Source organism: Artemia franciscana, chromosome 3 (assembly GCF_032884065.1).
Source record: "Artemia franciscana chromosome 3, ASM3288406v1, whole genome shotgun sequence".
NCBI lineage: Eukaryota > Metazoa > Arthropoda > Branchiopoda > Anostraca > Artemiidae > Artemia > Artemia franciscana.
In genome coordinates this window covers 14,101,446-14,128,348 of record NC_088865.1, presented here as the reverse complement: position 1 = coordinate 14,128,348, position 26,903 = coordinate 14,101,446, and the positions used below count along the sequence as shown (strand labels likewise).

The window sequence follows — 26,903 nt, the reverse complement described above, 5'->3', positions numbered from 1 at the left end:
AAAATCTGCCTACAAATTTGAAAACTGTCAAGTGGCATCGCTACTATGGTACCCCAGTTTTTGCACGACGGGGTACAATTATTCGGTTTATTATTAAGTAAGGATTGTTTTCTAAATTCAAACTGTCCAAAGATTTACCCCCTCCTCCTATATGCAAATATATTTCCCAGCATTATTTAAAAACCGTCAGAAAAAAACAATTTGTTTCAGTTTTTATTGTTTTAAAGGTAGAGTTAAGAGAAAGAGTCAAACTTTAGCGCAAAGAGCGGGGCGTTGATGAGGAAGCATCCCCTTTCATATACGAAGTAGTTTCTGTTCGTTTTAAGTTTTAATGTCGCTCCTTACTTTCTGTTAAAAAAACTTGTTTTTTTATTTAATTCTTAGAACAGTACGACCGTAGCGTCAATTCACGAAATGTAGATGAGGGGAACCAAACTTATTTTTCAAAATCTAGGGGGAGGAGGTCGCTTTGATGTTTCGAAATTTTATGTTTATTTCAGTTTTTCAATAAAAACGACCAAAAGGATTTTTTTTTCTGAAAATAACCTTAAAACGTATTTCCGAAATCTTGGTGGGGTTTGGGGAGGGGGTAAGATACGGATTACGACGTAGGGTGGAAACTCCTAGCGGAGCTAGCACCATATGGTTTAGCTTCTAATCATTAATGGCCACAATTTACACAGTGGTTTCACGTTAATTTTCGTAACATAAGCTATTTAATACGAGAATACAAGAGGGTCTATGATTTCATCAGCTAAAAATAATCCAAAACCAATTAGCCAATGTAAACCCACCAAGGCCAAACATATATTTCTGCAAACAAGTGCTTAAATATATATTCCGACAAATTACAATAGCTAATGATAAGGTTATGTACAAATACCAAAAGTAATATTTTTCGGACCAGATAAAAGTTTTTTGTTATTATTATCATGGACTGAATTTATCTTATTTTTATATATTTATTTTATTTTTTATTAATATTTATTATTTTTATTGATAATTATTATTCATTTGTGTTTTTTATTATATTACATTTATATATTAATTCTATTTTTACGTTTTTATTACATTTTTTTTATTTACATTTTAATTTTATCTCTAATCTGAAGCGGTTGTGCCCGAAAAGCAACGATTGACTCTAATTTTTTTGTCAAGAGAAATAATTTTCGTTATTTTGGGATTTCTCGACATCACTGTTACTATGAGACGGGCATGGCAAATCTACTAGAAAGAACAAAAATCCTGGGCAAAGTATAAAAAAAAACCATGGCAAGATGGAATGCCGCGGCAGCATATTAATGTTGCAATGGTGGTAGTGCGTTATGCAGATTATGGAGCCATGCTTATTAAGCAAAAACCATGAAAACTTTGTAAAATCTATGGTTGTCCGATACGGTACACTGAATCCTTTCCCAAACCCCTGTTGGCTATGCTTAGCCTATGGTAAATTGGATTTCAGTCTTAGATTTTATGCTCATTCAAAGCTAAGCGCTGAGGTGTCCGTTTTGAGGAAGAACCTATTTATGAAGTGTTAGTCTGATTTGAATTAATTAAAAATCCGATTTCTTTTTTAATGGAAGGAAAGAGCGAAGATGAAAGTTAAAAGGAACAAAAATTGTTGCTTTGCAATTTATACAGCATACTAGTATCTGTAAAATTAATTTAAGAAAACTGAATTTTTCAACTTTTAGTTACTATGGACCATAGTTCGCTCTTTACTAGGTTGCAGCTATCACTGCAGCCATGGTACGTTGTTAGTGTAATCCAAGAAAAATAAACCCAATCCACATTGTTGACTAGAGGGTATTAAAGTCCACATATCCACCCTACCATGTTTTAATACAAAACTGGTACACTGATTCGTTTCCAAAGCACTGCTGGAACTGGGAACTGGAACACGGTGACAAGAAAATATAGCTAGAAACCGAACAAAAGCTCCAGAAAATTTACAACCTAAGGTACACACGGTAGCTTGTATACGAGCAACGTGTATTCTGTTAGCGACTTATTGGTAACCAGGCCTCAATATGAACTAAATAGCTGAATCGAAACCAGAAAATTAACTGACATTTCTTTAAGTATTTCTTAATTGTGAATGAGAGCCAAGAATTCACAATTTAATGAACAATAGTAAAAACAAGCTTTAGTGCCAACTTATGCAGATGTAAGCTTGGAATATTGAAGTGGCTAAAAGTTGACAACCTTAGTCTAGTTCTCCTCATATCAAAATCGCAGAATTCCTAGTCAAGTTGCATTGCTGTTGCAAAGGTTATAAGGGGGAAAACAAGTGGAATTTGGGATTTAAGAGATTTGAAAAAAACTAAAACGAAATCAACTTTGAAAGCTGACTATTACGGCTCTATTCGCTGTTGTCTGCAGAAGAGCGACCACGGTTTTGGAAACTCTTGGAAATTCTGTGAATATGCTTAGAGGCCATTAATTACATAGCAGAATTTTCAATTTTTGAAATTTGTCCATGTTTTAGTTCATACCATCTTGAAGGCTCCTAGTTCAGAGATTAGTATTCCCTTGCCTATCACAGGCACCGCTATGATGTTTCCTTAATTATTACCCATGTGCCTCCCATATATTAGTTCTTCTGTTGTGTTTTCTTTGTATGGAAGAGGTGGTCATAGACAACTTCAGAGGGGTCTCGCCTGATTAGAAATTGAAAGTTTTAATGCCCTTTAAAGGTCGAAACTGTCTGTAGGGCAATTAGCCTCCTTCCCATGCTCTTTTTTGCTATCAAGGACTCCTGTAACACCCCTGATATTGGTTAAAAGTTTTGGGATAGCCATTTTGTTAAAAATTGTCAAAAGGTCCAATAAATGTTGCTGCGATTATAACATGCCACCGTTAACCCTTGGGACAAAAGCAGCAAACTACAATTTTCCAAGGGTTCAGAGATAGGTTTTTTTTAGCGGAAAAAGAGTATGAGACGTTTGATTCCGATTGGCTGTGAATCTTCAGTGATTGTTCTCGGAACGATTAGGGGTTGGCGGCTTTTATGGGGCTCGGAAATGGACCAACAACTTTTTTGGCAGTGATCAGTTTGAAACAAACAGCTGTACGTCCTTTGGACAAAAGTTAAATAATTTACTAGAAATAATCATCTGAGGGCATGAGCGAGCGGAAAAATACCAACAAACTATCACTGAACGGATTGAAACTTAAAATTTTTAGTCCCCGGCCTAAGGGAACCCTGTTATATAGAAAGATTTTGTTTTGGGGCATGGGGTCCCAAAAAGTTAATTTTTTTGGCAGTTTTGAACATACTTCCTCAAGTCTTTGGGCCTTGGGAACTCCATTACACAGGAAAAAATTGAAGATTAAGTTTGATTCCCCTGGAAATGGGTCACAAAAGGGTGAATAGGACACACAGAGATTCTTTTAATAAAAAGGTGGATTAAGACACGAGTGTACTTAAGAGGGTCTTGAAGAAGTTTGACTCTTTGCCAGAATTCTGATTTTTAAAACAATTAAAAGCTTTAGCGTAAAGAGCGAGGGATTGCAGAGGGGACAACCCATTTCATATACGGAGTAATTTCTGTTCGTTTTAAGTTTTAATGTCGCTCCTTACTTTCAGTTAAAAAACTAGTTTTTTTATGTAATCATCTAAAGGATCTTACTCTATGGCTATTCGTATGTGCTTTGCATGGCTATTTTTTAGATTGTATTCAAGAGATCACAATAAAAAATCAAACAGTTCGTGGTAACGAACTGTAGTAAGGAGCGACCCGGCTCAATAGTAACCAAAACTCTAAAAAATGGAATTTTGGTACCAATAGCTACATCAAATGAATCGCATTTTAATGCTGATTTTAAATATATAAGTGTCATCAAGTTTAGTCTTACCCATCAAAAGCTACGAGCCTGAGAAAATTTGCGTTATTTTAGAAAATAGGGGGAAACAACCCCTAAAAGTCATAAAATCTTAACGAAAATCACACCATCAGATTCAGCGTATCAGAGAACCCTACAGTAGAAGTTTTAAGCTCCTATCTACAAAAATGTGGAATTTTATATTTTTTGCCAGAAGGCAGATTTTATTTTTTTTATTTTTTTTCCAGGGGTGATCGTATCGACCCAGTTGTCCTAGAATGTTGCGAGAGGGCTCATTCTAACGGAAATGAAAAGTTCTAGTGCCCTTTTTAAGTGACCAAAAAAATTGGAGGGCACCTAGGCCCCCTCCTACGCTAATTATTTTCCCAAAGTCAACGGATCAAAATTCTGAGATAGCCATTTTATTCAGCGTAGTCGAAAAACCTTATAAATATGTCTTTGGGGACGACTTATTCCCCCACAGTCCCTGTGGGAGGGGTTACAAGTTCAAAACTTTGACCAGTGTTTGCATATAGTAATGGTTATTGGGAAGTGTACAGGCGTTTTCAGGAGGATTTTTTGGTTGGAGCCAGGGGTTGAGAAGAGGGGGATATGCTGGTAGAACTTTCCATCGAGGACTTTGTCATGGGAGAAGAAAATTTCCATGAAGGGAGCGCAGGATTTACTAGCATTACTTAAAAAAACAATACAAAATTAAATATGAAAAAGTTTTTTTTTCAGCTGGAAGTAAGCAGCAGTATTAAAACTTAAAACGAACAGAAATTATTACCCATATGAGGGGCTCACCTCCTCCTAATACCTCGCTCTTTACGCTAAAGTATTTTTTAGTAATTTCTACTATTTATTCTGCGGCTTTTGTGATTCAGGGATAATTCTTAATGAATTGGGACAAAATTTAAGCTTTAGTGTAAAGAGCGAGGTACAGACGAGGGGGCGAACCCCCTCATATATGTAATAAAAACATGAGAATACAAAAGTTCTTTACGTATGCTAATTTATAAGTTATGTATATCTTATACTTATAAAAAGATTCGTAAAAAATTAAAAGTTCTAGTTGCCTTTTTAATTAACCGTAAATCGGAGGGCAACTAGGCTTCCTCCCCCGCTCTTTTTTCTCAAAATCATTCGATCAAAATTATAAAAAAGCCATTTAGCCAAAAAAAAAAAAAAAAATATACAAATTTTGTTTTAATTATTCCTCTGCGGAGAGCCAAAATTCAAAAACGTTCAGAAATTAAATAAAAAAAACAAATTTTTTAAATGAAAGTAAGGAGCGACATTAAAACTTAAAAGGAACAAAAATTACTCCGTATATGAAAGGGGCTTTTCCTTCTCAACGCCCCGCTCTTTACGCTAAAGTCTTTTATTGTTTTAAAATGTAGAGTTAAGAGAAAGTCAAACTTTAGCGTAAAGAGCGGGGCGTTGAGAAGGAAAAACCCCTTTCATATACGGAGTAATTTCTGTTCGTTTTAAGTTTTAATGTCGCTCCTTAGCCTACTTTCATTTAAAAAACTTATTTTTTTTATTTAATCAAAATCATAACACAAAATCATAATAGAGACTTGCTCTATAAGATTTGCGAGATTTGGTTTCAATTTCAAAATTTAAGCTTTGGAAGGATCATATCTGGATGAAATCCGAATCCTTTTTATTACCTGGGCTCCATTTTTAACTAGTTTTCCTCAATTCACCGACTTTTTTCAATTATGCATTTATAGCTTAGATCAATTTGATATCTATGTTATATAAAGCCAAACATGTATTGCGCACCTCCTTTTCACTTATGCTCATATATTCACGTAAAAAGAAATCGTTTTCTTCTTTCTAGTTCAGTTGGAAAACGAGATCTTGATTGTAATGTTATTTGCCTTAAACCCCAATGCTATTTGTTTACGTCCAAAACAATATTTGCACCCAAACGTTATTTCCTTACGGACGTTTTTTTAAAGATTTTGAGAAAGCTTTAAAAAAAGAGACCAGCTAGGTGCGTCATTTTTTTGCGGGGGGATTTGCCCCTTTTATTTGGAAAAAACAACATTTGGCTATTTTAATACAAAAATCTATTTTTTTGCTATTTTCTTTAAAAAAGCAACGAAATCGCCCCCCCCCTCCACTAGCTTTGAAAAAAATTTTGATCCTCCTACATTACGTGAAAGTGTCAAGAATTTTCCCTGGATCAGGGAAACAGAAAATCCTCTTTTCATTCCGTTTTAGTAAAAAAAAAATAAAAAAAAAATCACTTTTTGCCATATTTTATGAACACCAGAAGCTCAGAGGGAGGCATACCCTCTGATATCGTACCGAATGGCTAGAATTTCATTACCTCAATGGGTCGGCAGGAAGTAACAAAAAAAATTCCTCTAAGCCGCCATTATAAGTGCCATGCCTTATAGCTGCTGCCTTGTGGTTGATTATACCCTTTTTTTAAACTGATGTAGATAAATTCCTTTAAATTGTGAGTTCAAATGTTTCTAAAACCTGGTCTGAAACTTGATGAAAAGCAGCTCCAGCATTCTGTTATTTGGCCAAAATTTATTCAGGAATTCTGGATTGTCTAATCCCTTGACAAAGAGCCTGCGAAGGCCCGCCCACACTAGTTTCATCAAGGCAGCCTTCCACGAAAAAAATTTCTTGACTGGATTTGCCTGTTGTGTATTCTATTTGCGGATTTTTTCAATGTTTTATTAGGGTTAGTTGAGTTTTTTGGATATTAAGTGTACTTTTAAAGGAGTGTTTTGGTTTTGCTCATTAAGGAGTGGATTTTGTGATTGTGAAAGGTACAAGTGGATTTCTTTAGTGAAGCAAATGTTACACTTCTCCATACTGAAGGTAATACTATTTTTGGGTAAAATTCTCGTTAAGTGACTTCTTACTGTCTCGGAAAGGGGTTAGGTGGAAAATGAAACTTTCAGGGATGGGTCTACAGCCTAAAGTATGTCCCGGGGAGGTATTTTAAAGTACCCCCCTCCACTCCTTCTCCCTCTAGAGGGCCTTGAAATGATTTATGTAGTGTGAAATGATTTATGTGTATGATTCATGTGGACTATTCTTCTTTTTTGGATTTTATCTAGCTTATACCGTACTATAATCATGTTATCTAATTAAAACTGTGTCTCATTAACAAAAGAAACATTGTATAGCGTACGCTAAACTAAACCATTTATGAACATTAAATGCAAATGTAAATTGACTTTGAGGTGAATATATAAAACAAGGACTATCCAGAAAGAAAATTGCTAAAGCAAAAAGAGAGGCATTTTAGATTGTTAATTTTATGGGTAAAATTCTAGTTAATTGACTTCTTGATATCTTGGAAAGGGTTTAGGTTAGGAAAATGAAACTTTCAGGTATGGGTCTACAGGCTAAAGTATGTCCCGGTAAGGTATTTTAAAGTACCCACCTCCACTCCTTCTCCCTCTAGAGGGCCTTGAAATTTGCCTACATGACAGGTCTATACCTACTGAAATTTTGACAAAACAACATTTTACCTTAATTTTCAGTTACTAGTTGCTTTTTCTCTGCCTTTAGTTCTGGAAATGCAATTCCTGTATTTGAGTAGAATTTTGAGTCATGTCAATGTTTTTTTTTTAATTTAGGAAATGTATTTGCATATCTTTAAAACCTTATAAAATGTAATTGAGCAAATTTATGTAGCTGAAACAATTTTGTTGTACTTCAATTAAGCAGAAGATCTATTTTGCAAGGTTTCACTTTTATAACACATATTTTTAAAGGTCATCAAAGGTCACTGCCCTCTTGAGGGAGAAGGAGTGGAGGTAGTTGCTTCAAAATACCTTCCCGGGACATACTTTAGTCTGTAGATTCATCCCTGAAAGTTTCATTTTCCTAACCTAAACCCTTTCTGAGATAGTAAGAAGTCAATTAACTAGAATTTTACCATTTCATGCCTTTTTTTGTGGCTAAAGTTGTGTTTGTGGCATTTCACCCCCAATCCCTCTAATGGTCTCAACTATGCCCCTAGGCCATATACAAAACGTAGCATAAAATAAGAATGGTATTACTATATTCCTTATTATATATTCCTTTTCAAAACAAGTCATTACCCTGATATTCGACCCCATCACCCCTATTTGGACCTATATATAGCCCTAATAGCGTTTTTCTTTGTTGTTGTTTCCATGGAATCGTCTGTTGCGAAAACCGGTTTTTGGACCAAGAAATAGTCATTTATTATGGTCTAGTAGTTTGAGCAGAGGAGTTGGAAGTAGTAACTTGTAATTACATCCCTAACCCTAATTTGGGTTGTAGATCCCTACGTGAATGTTTTATTCGCCTGGTTCGACAACTTTCTAAGATAGCAAAAATCAGATTTAACAGTCACACCGTTTTTAAGAGCTTTCCATTGATTATTTCAAATGGGAACTAGATTTTTGTTTGTTTTAGTTTTAGCAGTTGTTGCATTTTATTCTGAAAAGTAGAAAGAATGACTTCGAACCATGAAAAGGAATTGTGTATTGTTTTATAAAGCTATAACTAGATCCTCTGCAGTCGCCTGGTTCTGATTCAACATTTAGGGGGTTGGATGTTATCTTTACAATTTCATGCGTTCCATCACCCAGAATGGATCATAATAAATATCGATAAAACACGAATTTTCTTATTGGCTAAAAGAGAACAGTTATGTTTGTTATTGTCTCTTAATCATTGATCGGGATTTTGTGCGTCCAGAATCAAAATATACTTTCTGCAATAAAGAAACATAAAAATTTTGAGAAATTGAAGCATAAAGCAACTAAATTCTTGTTAATTATCTAGGCTATTTATTTGAACGACAAGTAAAGAGCAGGATCAGGGCTGTCAAATCTTGGGATTTTGGAATTTCTGTCCAGAGCTTGGGTCTTTATTTTAAATATAATTTTATGAATATCTTAGTATCTCTATTGGTACTTGTGTATTATTTAATACACACTCGAGCACTTGTATCGCGACCATGAGACATTACCCGCTTTTCACGCTGTCTATACCAGACAATTAGCTTCGGCTCGCTGGAAAAATACATTGTAGCTATATTTTAATTAAATATTTAGTTGGTATTTTGGTTAGGCTAGTTTAGTTTATGTTACGTATTTAATATAATACGCTCTGGGTGGCCCCCCTTCCATGATTCTTTGTTGTTTTCACAAATTTGTTAATAAAGTATTATATTTTCGTCATATTTTGTTTTATTTCATTAGCATTCACCAAACTTCACTTTTCGAGTGTGTATTATATAATACACAAGTACCTCTCTATTTATTATAAATACCTTATAATTTTTTTTCAAACTTTGGAGTTTTCACAAGAAAATTTACATGTATCAGTAATCACTAACTGACCTATTAATTAGAGCCGATGACCTCACAAAAAGTACAATTGACATTTTGTAACACCGATTTGCTAGTGAGGAAACGTTTACACATTCCTGTGAGATCCAAGTTGGCTTCTTTTATATTTTGAACCTTATCCTGAATCGTTTGGAACTCTTTTTTTCTATTCTTTTTAATCGCTCTTTTCCTTTACCACGTCACCTAATCCCTAAGTAGAATGGTATCAAACGTTGCCATTCCGTAAATTTGATTTTTCTTTATGCATTTCAGTAAGACTTCTAATACAAAATAATTTGTCATGCTAATTCGAAAGGTGTTGTGACATAGTTAGTAAAAACATGATTTATACTCCTCGATCTGAAACTATTCAGTCTGCGACTAACAAATTTTGGGAAATCAAAATGAACGATGACAAGTCAAAAACGAGTTTGGGGGTCTCACATCTCGGGATTTTTGAAATTTCAGTCCTGAGCTTGGGATCTTGGGGTCTCTACTATAAATATCTTTTATGAAATCTTAGTATCTTTATTTATTTTAAATATCTTAGAACTTTTTTTTGCCAAACTTGGGGCTTTACAAGAGGATTTAGGATAGTGATAAATTACCAGTGAGAGCCCTGAACGAGGTTTGTTCTACGTGTATCAGTTATCACCAATCGATCTATTGGAGCTGATGACCTCATGCAAAGTACAATTGAGATTTTTGTAACACCGATTTGCTAGTGATAAAACGTTAAAACATTCCTTTGAGTCAGCATGTTTTGTATTTTGAGCCTTAGCCTGAATTGTTAGGAACTCTCTTTTCATTCATATTCTTTTATTCTTTTTAATCACACTTTTTCGTTTGCTACGTCACTTAATCCTCAAGTAGAATGGTATCAAACCTTTCCATTCCTTAAATTTTGTTTTTTATGCATTTCAGTTAGACTTGTCATACAAAATAGGTTGCTCTGTTTTGGCTCGAAAGGAGTTGTGACATAGTTAGTAAAACAAGGATTTATCCCTAGATCTGAAACTTATTTAGAATGAGAGTCTCAGGTCTCAGGTCCCATTAGTTTCAGGCATTTAAGCGGGTGATGGACTTTTGACACATGCCTCTCCTGAAGTTTATGAATATTGAACATATTTTTGTACAATTTCCCCCTTGTTTTGGCTCTGGATCTTGACGAATTTGGCCCTCCCCTGAAATAAATTTTTACCAAGAATTTTAAGTCAAAGTTCATACGATAAAGGACTGGTTACTATATTGCTTGATTCTTCAAATCATGTCCGATTACCCATAGCTACAGGTAAACTTAAACAGCACCGTTTAATTATGTCCAACAGTCAGGTTAGACTAAAAAATTAGGCTTCAAATTTTTTGGTCTATATTTTTTTACGTGCCTAGTTGATAAACTCTATTATTTCTTTCGACTTTCGGGACATTAGGAGATTCATAATTTGCCAAGATGCGCTGTTTTCCTTTTTTACTTGCAGATACAGTCAAGAGATTTTAGTTTTTATTATTAGAATTGCCTTCGAAAAACCTGAAACTCATTTTATAGTTTGACCACTCTGCAATCTTTATTTCGTACGACATAATGTCTATTTGTTTGCTGCTACTCTGGATCTGCCACGATCCTCTTCCACTTTTACAGAAGAAACAAAAACTAGCTTTAAAGGCAAAAATTTTAGCTTTCACAAGCTTACACACATGCTGGTATTGGCTTCAAGCTAAAGTGGGTTCAGTGGCTAGGATTACGAGGTTAATGCCCTTCGCGGGAAATGAACTCGTCTAGCTTTGTACCAAGTGTACAGACGTAGCGAATAATTTTATTCAGATTTTTCAAATTTTATTTTGAAAGTTCTTTGTTAATTTATCCTTAAATGCCTGATAGCCTGGGAGGAGTGTGAGGTGGGGGTTCTGGAACCTTTCAAAAATATCTGAGGCAAAGTTTTACAATTTTTGGGGGGAGGTAGGGGTTCCTTTCGAATTGTCTTAGAAGGGGATTCACACTTCCCCTATGTGCAGGCATGGTTTATATGAGTTGTAATTATTTGAGTTCTAATATTCAGAATTATGATGAGAGTATTTGTAATCAAATTAACCTATTACCAGATGAAGGAAAAAAAGAAAACAAAACCGATATTCTAGGAATTGGAAAATTATTTATTGTCAGACTGAAATACTGTAGAGACAGGTCAAAGTTAAAATTTTTATTTTAATTATCTTGTTACAGGAAATATAAGTTTCTCCTATCATTGTATTTTTTTTCTAGGCAATAATATTAGACAAGATGGATTCATGATAACAACTGTTGCTTAGTTCTTATGAAGAAATTAGGAAATAATTTGTAATTTAATCAAGGAATCCCGGTGAAGTTACCGTTAAGAAGTGATTTTAACCTGTGCATATGACATAAACTCTGGTTTTATTTTGTGAAATTCAAATCTGTGATCATAGTGACAAATCACACATGGGTGAAAACAGCACCTCTTCGGGTCCTACTTCACCATTAGATAGCCTTTACAGAAGTTCATCTGGTAAGTAATATACCACTTCTTTCCGAAATTTGGTTGATAATTACCCTTAGTAGCGTTTGGCTCGTAGCCACACTCCCACCATTCCACTCTGTAGGTCCACTTCGGGGTTAGGAGGATTACCCCTTTGAAATGAGCTCTAAGGATCCTTTTCTAGAAAACAAAGCCGTAAAATACGCCTTTTCTGTATTTTAACCCATCCCAATCCTCAGATTTCCCCATCTCTTAAAGGGTCAAAAAATGTTTGTACTTACACTCCAACTCCCACTACGGTACCGCTCAATTCTAGTTACGTTTGTGGTTTATGTTTGATAGTCATTTAAGCTGTGCGATTAACTATTATTAACCAAGGTTGACCATTAACCGAGGTGTTAACCAACATTTAACCACGGTTAACGGTGAACAAGCGTCCCCCCGGAAAATTCTCCATCCCCTCTGGGCCCACTTACCAGATAATCCTCCCATGCGAAACACAAAATGTTCGCAAAATGTAGCAGCCAAAGAGAAGGTACAAAGTAGCTACATCAAAATGTCGATCTGATGTCCCAAGGGGTAACAGAAGGATCAAATATCAAACAGTTTAGGACAGGGCTGGTTAGTTTCCAATCTACTAATAAAAAAGAACGAGAATTCTCAATTTTCGATCAAATGAGCATCCCCCGGAGTTACTACGACGTCGAGGATGGATTAGGGATGAGGAAGGGGCAGAATCCTCTCCTATACGGAATAAATTCTGGTAATTTTTGGGTTTAGTGTTAATTTTTACTTTCATAATAACAGCGTAGACAAGAAACATTCCGAGAAGACAACAAAGCCGAAGGAGTATTAAATATCAATTCCTGACTCCATCCCCCGCCCCTTCCTTAAAACTAATTCTGTGTTTACCTGAAAGTTCAGTGAGAGTTAAGATATCTTGGTATCCAAATGCACCTTTTGTGGCATTTGCCCCATCTGAAATTTGTAAAACCACCCTTTACATAAAAACCTTGGCCTATATCTTAACAATGGGCAACTTGCATAACTGGTAGCCCTTGTCACGGGGGCTGGAAAGAGGGTTTTCAAACCTGGCTGCTGGTTTATTTCGCATTTGGACTATTCTGGAAAAATGGCTATCTCAAAATTTTGTTCTGATGCGTCTGGGGAAAGTGGGGGAGGGATTATCCTGGGGGAAACATTTTTAGATGATTTTTGGTGGAGTAACGCCTAGACCCAGGTTAAAGATATGTTCTTTTGAGTTCGCTTTTTATAAAGATTTGCTAGAGGGAGGGGGGCATTGGGTTTTCTTTTTTATTAGAGTTTTTGTAAGGCACCCCATGTACTATCTTCTTTAGGTTACACCAACCTAACTGTGAAAAAATATGTCTACTTTCGTGTTCTATGATAGGTTATGTTGTAGATAGACACAACCCAACTCTTAGGGAGGAGATTCAGAACATGGATATTTGTATTTTTGGCCATATTTTCCTCTTTTTCTTTTTGATGGAACCATTTGGAAGCAATCTCGACGAATCCCCACTGAGCAGTCATGCAAACATTGCTCTTGGCAATGCCAACGTTGAGTCAATCCAGTTAAGTCAGTCCAGTTCATTATATACCTTGACCTTCCCATCGGTTCAACTCTAGAAGAACCCATGGATTTCTTATGGCGCATCCACAGAAGCGTATTGGTTTTGCATATAGTAAAATTGTTTCCAATAGGTGAAGATGCAAAATACAAGTTTTAGCTCGCCTTTATAATGCATTGCCAGATGCGACTGCTAGAAGAAATAATAAGTTATCATTTATGTGTTGTTGTTTCGCTGCTTAACAGGGGCATTTTAGGTCCCTAAACTGAGCAGTATAATATTGATTGTAGTACAATTTTAGTAATTATTTTGGTTGAAATAAACGCATACCTACCTACCTACTTACCTACCAACCAATTGTCCTTCCCCATTTTTTGTTCTTTTTGTTCCCATGTGAGCTCTTTCTGCAGAATTTTTCTCGAATGCGATAAACGTAAACTTCGATCTGTATTCCGTAAACGTGAACTTAAACTTCAATAAACGTAGCGTAACATAGATAAACGTAAACTTCGACGGGACGGTACACTTGTAAACTTCGATCTGTATCCCGTAAACGGGAACTTAAACTTCGATAAACGTAGCGTAACATAGATAAACGTAAATTTCGACGATTTGCTTGTAAACTTTGATCGGTATTCCGTAAACGTGAACTTTAATTTCGATAAACGTAAGGTAGATAAACGTAAACTTCAACGGTACGCTTGTAAAATTCGATCTGTATCCCGTAAACGGGAACTTAAACTTCGATAAACGTAACGTAACGTAGATAAACGTAAACTTCGACGGTACGCTTGTAAACTTCGATCTGTATTCCGTAAACGGGAACTTAAACTTCGATAAACGTAACGTAGATAAACGTAAACTTGGACAGTACGCTAAATTTCTGCTTCATCTCCCACTTTGGCTCCGAAATTCTTTTCTTATTAAGAATTATAATACAACAGATCCAACTTCAGCCATCAAACATACCTCAAAGTTTAGTAATAATATTAAAAGCCATCCGTGTTTGGAACCCTCCGCCTGTTGAACTCGTTGTGTTTTTGCCCTAGTTTAACCAGTATTTTCGGGCTAAAGAGTATTGATTATGGATTCGTTACGTCTAAGCCTGCTCTTCTTTTTCGCTGTATTTTTATGTATTCCTGTCTCTTTTGTTTGCTTTTACCGGGTAATAAAATAATATTATTATTATTATACGATTCTCTTTTTCACTCTGTTATTTTTTTTTCATGTCCTGATAAAGGCTTGCTAAAGAGTTAAAAAATTAAAATTTGCTAAAAAAAGAAACCAAACAATATTTTATAGATGCTGGGCAGATTCAATATATATGTATATCAAATAAAAAAAAAAACGATTTTTTTTAGCTGAAAGTAAGGAGCGACATTAAAACTTAAAACGAACAGAAATTACTCCGTATGTGAAATGAGTCGTCCCCTCCGCAATCCCTCGCTCTTTACGCTAAAGCTTTTAATTGTTTTAAAAAGTAGAATTGTGGCAAAGAGTCAAACTTTAGCGTAAAGAGCGAGGGATTGCGGAGGGGACAACCCATTTCATATACGGAGTAATTTCTGTTCGTTTTAAGTTTTAATGTCGCTCCTTACTTTCAGCTAAAACAAATTAGTTTTTTTTTAATTAATTTCTGAACGTTTTTGAATTAATACATTTTTGGTTTTCTCCGCACATAAATTATTAAAATGAAATTTGTATATTAATTCCTTTTTTGGCTAAATGGCTTTCTCTTAGTTTTGATCTGACGATTTTGAGAAATAAGGGGTGGAGAAGGAGGCCTAGTTGCCCTCCAATTTTTCGGTTACTTAAAAAGGCAACTAGAACTTTTAATTTTTAACGAACGTTTTTATTAGTAAAAAATATACGTAACTTAAGAATTAACTTACGTGACAAACTTTCATAACCTTATATTTTTATTATATATACGAGGGGGTTTGCACCCTCGTTAATACCTCGCTCTTTACACTAAATCGTAAGTTTTGTCCCAATTCTTTAAGAATGACCCCTGAATCAGAAAGGCCGTAGAATAAATAGTTGAAATTACTAAAAATACTTTAGCATAAAGAGCAAGGTATTTATCTCCTCCTAAATATATCGCTCTTTATGCTAAAGTATTTTTAGAACCCCTCATATGCGTAATAATCTCTGTTCGTTTTAAGTTTCAATGCTACTTCTTCCTTTCATTTGAACAAACTTTTCATGTTTATTTTTCATTGTTTTCTTTTAGTAATTCTAGAGAATCCTGCGCCCTTTTCATTGAATTTTTCTTCCCCCATGACAGATTCCTCCAAGGAAAGATCCTCCAACATAGCCCCCTCTCCTCAGCCCCACCCCCAAACAAAATAAAATCCCCCTGAAAACGTCTGTACACTTCCCAATAACCATTACTATATGTAAACACTGGTCAAAGTTTGTAACTTGCAGCCCCTCCCCCAGGGATTGTGGGGGAGTAAGTCATCCCCAAAGACACATTTATTATGGTTTTCGACTATGCTGAACAAAATGGCTATCTCAAAATTTTGATCCGTTGACTTTGGGAAAAAATGAGCGTGGGAGGGGGCCTAGATGCCCTCCAATTTTTTTTGTCACTTAAAAAGGGCACTAGAACTTTTCATTTCCGTTAGAATGAGCCCTCTTGTGACATTCTAGGGCCACTTGGTCGATGTCTGTTTGATAAGTCCTCGACTTTTTTTGGGTCTTGAGCGATGTGTCTTCCATGTTCCTTTTTTCCGAAAGTGTGGAACAGATGACCGCAGAATGATGGGAGGGGTTTTCTTCATGTCATTTTTTCAGCCTTCCTTTAACCGCCCTTTATGCCCATAGAACCGCTAATGACATCGAACTAAAATTTTGACATTGTCATTAAAAAAAAACAAAAAAACTCAGTAGCGACATGATGCGTGCTGCCCATGTTGCTTTTTGTTGAAACTGGGATAATATTTGGATTAGTAATATGTATACAGGGTCCTGAGTGGAGCAGTAAGACTCTCCCAACCTTGTGAAGATGTATTAAGCCTCTTCCGAATCAGGCTCCTTTGGGAATCCTCCCTGGCAGAGTCGCATCTCATAAATATTTCATCTTAAGGTGAGCAGTTTAAAGCTTGTTGAAGTGATAATCATGTCACACTAGCATATAATTTTTATGTTTCGAAGGCCCCAGGAGAGGCTTCAACCCGCTTCGCCCCAATATCGTCCATATAGACATACTGCAAATTTTTTGAGTCAAGATTATTTAGGGATAATTCAGGGTGGTGGTTGCAATTGCCATGAGAGACCCCAGAAATTCCTAACATATCATGTAGACCCTAAAAGCTAGAACTAGAAGATGAAATTGCATATTTACAGAGGATTATACGAATTTTAATGTAGCCCCCTTTAAGTGATTTTTAGACAACTGAAAATAGATTTGAGAAAAGCTTAGCTTACACCTGTATTTTTAATATTAGAAATTATTTACAATCCATATACTTCCATAACAAATGGTACAAATATTTCTTTGTTTACCTTACTTGTGTGCAAACTAAAAGTCTAAGAAGATAATTGAATATTAAAACAAGAAAATTAACAAAAATCACGGGATCCATCATGAACCACTTACAATAGCTTCGATCCCCCTCCCCGGCCCCTGGGCCATAGTTGGAAAACTTGGTTTAAGGAATGATCTCTGATTATTCGTGAAAACTTTAAAGTTGAACTTAAGGTGGACATATTACACCATATTAAACTCAGGACCATGTCAGAAATGAGACGGGTAATTGGTTAATGATCATCCACATTTTAATCTGTTTAAGCAGAAGGCCCTTGACTTTGAAGACACGTGCAACCAGGGTTGCCACCTAGTGAGAAAAAATCACTAGATATTAATTTTTTTTTTTTATATTTAGTGATTTTCTTCAATAATCCAGTGCTTTATGTACTGATTTAGTTATTTTTTGATTTGTTTAGGCAATATAAAAAATTACTGGAAATAGTGATAAATCACTAGGGGCTAGTAACCCTACTTGCAACTTAGTTCTTCAAGACGGTATTAACTGAAGGTTGTCCAGAGACTTACCACTTCCAGAATCGCGTTCACTGGTGACGCGTAACACTTGGTGCGAAGTTTGACATGTGTGGTGGGAAGAGGCATGGCAGGGCGAAAATATACACAAGGCAGAACAAGTGCGGTTCTGTGATGCACACCGGATAGTAGAGGCTGGGCAGACATTCGGGTTATCTGCTGCTTCACCGAACAAAGTAGGAAACTTTTATAGCCAAGTTTCTTAGGGAGCTAAATGAAAAGGATGCCTGCCTTGCAACCCCTAAAAAATAATAATAATAAATTCCACCAAGAAACTTAATTTAGGAGAAATATGAAGGCTGTATGGAAAATTACCCGTACAGATAATCGCTCGAGTACGAATGCCCACAAAAAAATTACCGGTGCTGACGAGTTTTTACAGCCATGCAGCAACCACAAATAATATTTTCAAATTCCTTGAATCAGATAATTGCGGTTTAACGAGAAACTTGGTGGTACAAATTTCTGCCGTGGAAATCAATTGACATTTGCCTAAACAGAAAGAAACTTTGGCTTTTGATATTCTAAAATGTTAGAAAAATCGCAATTAGACTTTTGATGGCAATCAGGCCCAGTAAAGTGTTGCAGCAGCTTTGAAGTCGCAGACGCGGAGGAACGCAAGAAACAATATTTGCCCAGCTGGTTTTGAACCATCTAAGGTGCAATACCTTACGGGTACTGCTACCCCTATTAAAATAAAACATTGAAGTACGATTTTCTGCGATCTATCACCCATCATCCATTAAACGTGACATGACAGTATGACAGTACCTAGAAAGTGGAATCAAGCTATATCTTCTTACTGCGTATTGGAATAGACGGTCGATCAAAGGATTCACTAAATCTACCGTTTGAAAATTCCTCTCCAAAAATCTAACATATCTTGCTCAACCTTTTAAAGCACCCATTTTTCAGAACTATACTTTACATTTGTTCTGTGCCGTGGCTTTTTTAATTTTTACGCCTTCACCAGATTTATCATCTTTCTAATAATGCTACCCATGAAATAAAATTTTTCTCGTTATCTATAGGTTAGTTGTAATATTATTTAGGTAATTTATAACGTTACCTAATATTAATTTCACCTATCAATACCTTGAACGAGCAAAAACAAATCGAAACAAGTGTTATTGCTGACCCCTTCGAACCCCTTTAAGACTACAGTGTCTCTGCTTTTTACTGAAAAAGGAATAAGCGGCTTAAAATGGAAGTCTTGTTTATGCAATTGAGCTATAAATTTGAAAGGAATAGGCCTACATTTAAAAGGAAGACAACATTGATGAAAATTTTGTTTAAACATTAGACTAGAGTAAGACTAGTTCATTTTGCGGTGAGTAATAAGATATAAATAATGTGGTTATATATATATATATATATATATATATATATATATATATATATATATATAATATATATATATATATATATATATATATATATATATATATATATATATATATATATATATATATATATATATATATATATATATATATATATATATATATATATATATATATATATATATATATATATATATATATATATATATATATATATATATATATATATATATATATACATATATATATATACATATATATATATATATATATATATATATATATATATATATATATATATATATATATATATATATATATATATATATATATATATATATATATATATATATATATATATATACTTAAGGTTTATATATCACTTAAGGTTTTCCCCCTTTCCCCAAAAATATGCAAATATACTCGAGTTAACCAGCTGCTGACTACCAAAAATAATATTAATGGCCAACTCGAATGAACCTTTTTTCTATGATATATATTTAACTTTTCTGTCTAGCCCGTCATATAATAACAATTATTTTGCACCTATAATGTGTAAGCGTACCAATTATTTTTTCATTTATTAAATTATGTGTCAAAATTTGCTTTAATTTTTCATAAAAAAAGATCAAATTAGACGAGTTGAAGTGTCAAAATTTTGGCATTTAAACTTCTATGGAAAGGGATTGAGCACTTAGCAACAATTGACCATGTCTGCTTGCCCCTATGGTTTCGCATTTATGGTAATCCTGCTCGGTACAGGGTTGTCTGCAGAGGGACTTGGTAAACTGGATGAGTTTGGAGGTGAATGAAATAGCAAGGGATGCAGCGAAGGAAGAGGGATTAGAGGTAAAGTCATACATAACTGGAACACAAATTATCGAGGGTCGCCTATTTTTAAAGATCAAGGAATGAGGTGGCACGCATGGTGGACGTGTCCCATGCGTTGCACGGAGATGCAAGTGATGGCAGAAGTGTGCCATGAAAAGCAGAATTGATGCTGCCAACAGTATATATAACGTAGTGGGGAGTCGGCAGCCATCCATACCCTACATAAAAGTTCCTTACTTTATAACTAGCAATTATTTTACAATTATTTTGCACTTACGATGTGTAAGCGTACCAATTATTTTTTCTTTATTAGGTTTTGTGTCAGAATTTGCTTTAATTTTTGATAAAAAAAAGGGTCAAATTAGACGAGTTGAAGTGTCAAAATTTTGGCATTTAAACTTCTATGGAAAGGGATTGAGATATGTGTTTTACACTTAGCAACAATTGACCATGCCGGTTTGCCCCTATGGTTTCGGTTCAGATTTGTGATTTTCATTTCAACCCTTGGCCACAAGGGCTCTTTTGGTCTATAGCGTATTTTCCAGACAAATAACTCAAACTGTCTGCAGTCTTTGAAACCTGATCCAATAAAGTCTATACGGGTTGGAACCCCGTCAAAACCCTTAGGCCTAAATATAGAAACTGTCTTCAAGGGGTATAGCTGGGTATAAATGCTTTTAGGGATTTTAAATTGTCTGGGCTGTCAAATGGGACTGACTGGATTTCATGAGGGGTGCTTACTTGTTTTTTGGTGTAAACTTCATCTTGAATTCAGATGTGATAGTAAATTGTAAAGGAGCGAATCCGCAATAAACTAGTCTTGGTTTCATTATTCAATCAATGAATTGTTTGTTATACTCTATTAATATTTTCTCCAATATTAGTATTATTTAGATCGTTTTTGCAACTGAAAGACAAGGGAGAATTTCCCTCCCTTAAATAGTGTTCAAGGGACCATCCCCAGGTTGTTTTCTAGTGCAACCAATGATAGAACATGCAACTGTGAGATTATACCATACTTTTGACATTGTAATCTAACCCTTTCAAAACACAAAATTGTTCACTTTTATTTACATGTCAATGTATAGTTAAATAGTGCCCATATACCTCCCATATACCATTATATGGGTTCTGCAGTAATCCTTTCTTGAGATCAATTTTAAAAAAGTAAGTTCTCTGAGGGAAGTAAAGAGCGAAGTTGAAACTTGAAATGAACAAAAATTATTACTTCACAGCCTATCTAATATATATCAATAAAACTAGTTCAAATAAACCAATTAATTATGTTTCCCTATGCTTTTAGGATTATAGAAACTGGTGCTTTACTGAAAACACAAAAGTCAAGCATAAAAAAACAGGAATATTGATTTGTATCAAGATGGCTTTATTTCAAACTTATATACAAACTAATCACGACATGTCCTTTTCAGAACCTAAAAGAGATCTAGTCATTGAACTGAGCCATTGTGCAGAAGTGATACTAAATCAAACGTAAAAAATAATAATAATAAAGGAACAATCCCAAAATAGATTATTGCTTTATCTTAATTGGGACTGATAATATTTTTATTCTGTAAAACGTATCCTTAATTGGTTTGCTCTTAATGTACCAAAACTCCTATATTATTTTGTGTTTTCAGTAAAGCTATAGTTTTCTATAATCCTAAAAGCATAGGGAAACATGATTAGTTGGTTTACTTGTACTAATTTATTGATATATATTAGATAGGCTGTGAAGTAATAATTTTTTTCCGTTTTAAGTTTCAAATTCGCTCTTTACTTCCCTTGGAAAAACTTAGTTTTTTAAAAATTAATCTTTGTTCGTTTTTGATTAAAATTTAATGGAGAAACAACGCTGCCATGATTTTTTTTTGTACTTATACGGGATAATGTATGTTCGTTTTAAGTTTTAATGTACTCCTTACTTTCAGTTGAAAACTTACTTTAATATAATTTTCAATTATCACCGATCTAGGGGAGATAAGACACCTCTAGAAAATACTGCAAACAACCTTAACAGCTACGAAAGACTTTCAGTCTATAAAATAAAGTTCGTTATCCATACTTCACAAAACAAATGCATGTTTTTCAGGAATATTTGTTTTGCGATGAGCAAAAAGCTGTTTTTCGCCTGAAAAAACCATAATGAAGACAGGGCTTTATAAATCACCAACTGACTAGCAGAAACTAGAAGGCTACTGTAACAAAAGAGAGCTGTTTCAGCACTTATTTAAAAATTAATATTTATACCTAATCGCTTTTTATAAAATTGACTTGATAGCACATTTCCACAAAATGCACTTTCGGTTGTTTCCCTCATTTTTATTTTTTTTTTTTAATGAAAAAGTGCCTTTTCCAATGAAATGTCCAAAAAAGGTGTTTTTCAAAACGTAGTCAGGAGCAAAAAACTAAGGGGGTAAGGACGTCCGTTCCCCTCAATTACCGCCGTTAGAACTAGCTCACAGGCTTCATCGCAGAGTGAAGTTTGAAGGTCCAATTCAAAACTGTTGATCATTCAAGCTTATTTTTTGGTAGATTTTTAGTTGAAAAGTTTTTTGTTTTAGTTAATTCGTTTTCGCAATAATCTTTCACTTGATTAAGCGATTTGTGAAATTTACTAAGAGGATCTGGAGGGGGAGTACGTGTGAGGGGTTCTTATAAACCTTTGGTTAAGGGCTTTGGACCATAATTATTGCAATAGTTTGTTTTATGCCTCCAAACTCTTCCACTTAAGAAGTGGCACCAAAAGTGCCGTTTTAGTGCTATATGGCACTTATGGATTGTAAAATTGATAAAAAGCATGTGGACATGAGTAATAGGTTTAAAATAAGCCTTCCTGAGATATGCTTTAAAAAAGTGAGTGAATCTCATTTGCAAAAATAGTGGATTATCTGAAAAGTAATCATAAGAAGGGACACACCATGATTGAAAAAAAAAAAAAAAAAAAAAAAAAAAAAAAAAAAAAAAAAAAAAAAAAAAAAAAAAAAAAAAAAAAAAAAAAAAAAAAAAAATCCAAGCTGGAATTAAACGCATGATAATTTAATTTCAAGTCCAGCGCTGTATTAACCGAACCACACCTCTATTAATCTAATTTAATATATTTGTGTTTGTAGGATTTTAATTGCGTAGCTTATTAAGGGGGCCTGTAGGGCCAAAGATGTTGTTTTGGGTGCTATATCGTACTTACGAATGGTAAAACTGATAAAAAAAAGCCCGTATACATGAGCAATAGCTTTCAAATGATCCATTAAACATCACTCTTAGAATTTCTGCTAGTCCAATAGCCCCAGCTTTTCCACTTGAGACACGACACCAAAAGTGTCGTTTTTAGTGCCATTTGGAACTAGCAGATGGTGGAATTTATAGGAAGAACATAGATATGAGCAATATCTTTTATATGAGCTATAAAACACGTGTCTACGATGTTCTGGTTGCCTGCTAGTGCCACCCCTTGAGAAATGGCACAAAAATGCCATTTTGGTACCATATGACTTGCAGATGGCGGAATTTATAAAAAAACACGTAGATATGTGAAATAGCTTTTGAATGAGCCATTAAGCATCTTTCTATGATGTTCTGGTAGCCTGCTAGGCCTGCTGAAAAAATAAAAAAACAACAAAAACACGGGAGACAGGTCAGTGCTACCGAAGCAAAAAAGTGATTTTCCTTGCTGTTCAAGGAGGGGGACTGCAATTTCCCTATATGTGGTTTTCGACCATGCTGATCCGAATGGTACGCTTCATTTTCATCTGACGCCATTTTTAATGGGTTTCAGGCTTTTTTTTCGAAATCGTCGCAAATTCTTTTAGACGATAAACTTCTACTTTTAAGACGAACCGAAATAATTGTTACCATTCCCGAGTCAGTGTCAGATGCATTTTTTTTTTTTTACTTGGCAGTTTTTTTTTCACTTGGCAGTTTTTTTCAAAACGCTTTTTTTTTACTTTTGGTTATTATGGGCTGTGTTTCGCTCTTTGCTAGGTTGCTTTACTGGTTCTTTCTACGTACTCTACTTTTTAAAACAGTAAAAAACTTTAGCGTAAAGAGCGAGGCGTTGATGAGGAAGCAGCACCTTTCATATACGAAGCAATTTCTGTTCGTTTTAAGTTTTAATGTCGCTCCTTACTTTCAGTTAAAAAAACTTGTTTTTTTATTTAATTTCTGAACGTTTTTGAATGAATGCATGTTTTGATTTTGGCTCTCCGCAGAGATATAAATAATAAATAATTAAAACAAAATTCTTATATTTATTTATTTTGGCTAAATGGCTTTCTCATAGTTTTGATCGAGTGATTTTGAGAAAAAAGCAGCGGGGGAGGAAGCCTAGTTGCCCTCCGATTTTTTGGTTACTTAAAAAGGCAACTGGAGCTTTTTTTTTTACGAATGTTTTTATTAGTAAAAGATATACGTAACTTATAAATTAGCTTACGTAACGAACTTCTGTATTCTCATGCTTTTATTTCATATATGAGGAGGTTAGCCCCCTCGTCCGTACCTCGCTCTTTACACTAAAGCTTAAATTTTGTCCCAATTCATTAACAACGACCCCTGAATCACAAAAGCCGTAGAATAAATAGTTGAAATTACTAAAAATACTTTAGCGTAAAGAGCGAGGTATTAGGAGGAGGTGAGCCCCTCATATGCATAATAATCTCTGTTCGGTTTAAGTTTTAATGCTGCTCCTTACTTCCAGTTGAAAAAACTTTCATATCTTTTTTTTCATTGTTTTTTTTTTAGATAACGCTAGAAAATCCTGCGCTCCCTTCATGGAAATTCTCTTCCCCCATGACAAATTCCTCGACGGAAAGTTCCTCCAACATATCCCTCTCTTTTCAACCCCTCCCCCAACCAAAAAATCCCCCTGAAAACGTCTGTACACTTCCCAATAACCATTACTATATGTAAGCACTGGTCAAGGTTTGTAACTTGTAGCCCCTCCCATGGGGACTCTGGGGGAGTAAGTCATCCCCAAAGACATAGTTATAAGGTTTTTCAACGACGCTGAATAAAATGGCTATCTCAGAATTTTGATCCGTTGACTTTGGGAAAATAATTAGCGTGGGAGGGAGCCTAAGCGCCCTCCAATTTTTTTGGTCACTTAAAAAGGGCTCTAAAACTTATCATTTCCGTTAGAATGAGCCCTCTCGCAAGATTCTAGGACCACTGGGTCGATACGATCACCCCTGGAAAAAAAAAACAAAAAAAACAACAACAAACAAACAAACAAATAAACACGCATCCGTGATCTGCCTTCTGGCAAAAAATACAAATTTCCAGATTATTATAGATAGGAGCTTGAAACTTCTAGAATAAGGTTCTTTGATACGCTGAATCTGATGGTGTGATTTTTCATTACGATTCTATTACTTTTAGGGGGTGTTACCCCCTATTTTCCAAAATAAGGCAAATTTTCTCAGGCTCGTAACTTTTGATTGGTAAGACTAAACTTGATGAAACCTGTATATTTAAAATCAGTATTAAAATGCGATTCTTTTGATGTAGCTATTGGTATCAAAATTCCATTTTTTAGAGTTTTGGTTACTATTGAGCCGGGTCGCTCCTTACTACAGTTCGTTACCACGAACTGTTTGATGATGGTAAAATGCACGGGGGATGGGAAGGATTTGGAGGTAGGACTGATCTCGTTTAGGATCAACTGTGAAACTTTATTATAACTTATGAGGGATTCTAGGAAACAGTTGTCACTGGGATCCACCAGTTCAAAAAAGCTCTATAAGTCAGGGGTTGTACAGCGTATGTCGTTGCTGTGAAGAGCTTTGCCAAATAGTCCTGCCTCTCGCCTCCCATTATAATTTGCGTCCTGCCTATGGTTTACACTGAGAGATCTTGTACGCTGCCCCTTATTCCCAAAATTGCATGGATCTCTTATTTTTTTTCTTCTCTATTGTAAATAAGCATTTGCCTTGAATTTGTAATGACGTAGTGAAATCAATTCTTGTTCTGGGTTATATGTTTTTGTTTAAGTGTGGATAACAGCCTTTAACTGAGAACTACACATTTTGCGAATGCACAAAGCAGATGCAAACTAAAACAAGGGCTGGAACAAACAGACTGTTATATTATCTTTACAGTCCCTTGACTCAGTTTTAATGCGTGGTTCGAACAATTTGAGGGATCCTAGAAGCAGCGATATAATAGCATGCAATTACGGTATTGGGATATTCGTACAAGCACACATACCAGTACTTTCCCCTTTCCATGGGGACTTGGGTACAAAACACATTTTTGTGGTTTCATTTTCCTCCCTCACCCTGGAAATTTCCTCTGATACCGCCTAATGGATATCGACCATTTATGACAGTGTATGTGAAACTCTTTCTTATATGAATAGAAAGGTTAGAGACTATGATGTTTTGTAACCCTATACTGCACCTTGTAAAATATCTTAAAGCCAAAAAAGTGCACAGCTGTATTTATTCTCAGTAAAACTAATATTTTATATCAAGAGTAAAAAAAAAACACATTTTTCGTGTATCCTGGAACTATTCTTCATGGTTATAAAGCTGCGGCTTCAAATTTTGATTTGGAGAATTCGCCTCATTCCTATAGATACCTAGTATGCCTCTTATCTTTTTCGTTTGTAAAACTAGAGGCTTACGGTCCTATTCATTGCTATTAACGAAAATTCTTGAATCGGATTATCTCCGATATTTTTCTTCCTGAGCTTAGTTTGACCTTCTTAAAAAAACAACAACAAAAAACAACAAATCCATAAGCTAATCAGTTTCAAGACTTTCAGTCGTCCACCCGGCCAGAGTTTTTTTGTGGGGTCATCTATTTTGAATCATGTGTATAAAATCCGCATAGTCACCTGCAAGGGAGATAATAAGAACTTTCAAGAAGGCCACTTTGAACTTCCAGTGACTGTATTTATGACAGGGTGAGTGGATCATGGCTACCCCCTCTGCTTGAGATTTAAAAATAAAAAAGATGTGGTGTTTTGTTTAGACAGGTTTTTCTGTAGCCTTCCCTTTGAAGGAAAATATTGGTCTTTTGCCTTTCCCCCTTAAAAATAAACTGAAATTACGTTAATCGGCGGAAACTGTTTCAAGTCTTTCTAAATTCTAGACATTTCTATAATGGCCTTTGCACTGGGAATTTGGCAATCCAAGTATGCCAATCGCAAAATGATTGTAGGCTATTATTTTGATTAATCGTAAAGGTAGAAGTTTATCGCTAGAACAAATTTTTGACGATTTTGAAAAAAAGAGCCTGAAACCCGACAAAAATAGTGTTGGATTGACGCTCCTTACACTAAAGTTTTTTATTGTTTTAAAAAGTAACGTTGCGAGAAAGAATCAAACTTTAGCGCAAGGAGCGGGGTGTCGAGGAGGAAAAGCCCCTTTCATATACGGAGTAATTTCTGTTCGTTTTAAGTTTTAATG

At 35.0% G+C, this 26,903-nt stretch overlaps 1 protein-coding gene across 6 annotated transcripts in view; it reads left to right on the top strand.

Moving 5' to 3' along the window:
- The window catches only part of LOC136024912 (RING finger protein 44-like), a 156,886-nt gene that overhangs the window by 10,006 nt on the left and 119,977 nt on the right, over positions 1–26,903 (top strand). For 3 of the 6 annotated variants that reach the window (XM_065700479.1, XM_065700480.1, XM_065700482.1), the window contains exon 2: positions 11,431–11,695. In XM_065700479.1, the coding sequence (XP_065556551.1) occupies positions 11,629–11,695 (67 nt within the window). In that variant the 5' untranslated portion in view covers positions 11,431–11,628. Of the gene's footprint in view, positions 1–5,383; positions 6,676–11,430; positions 11,696–26,903 lie in introns of those variants that run through there. The other 3 variants (XM_065700483.1, XM_065700481.1, XM_065700478.1) reach the window with 3 other exon arrangements.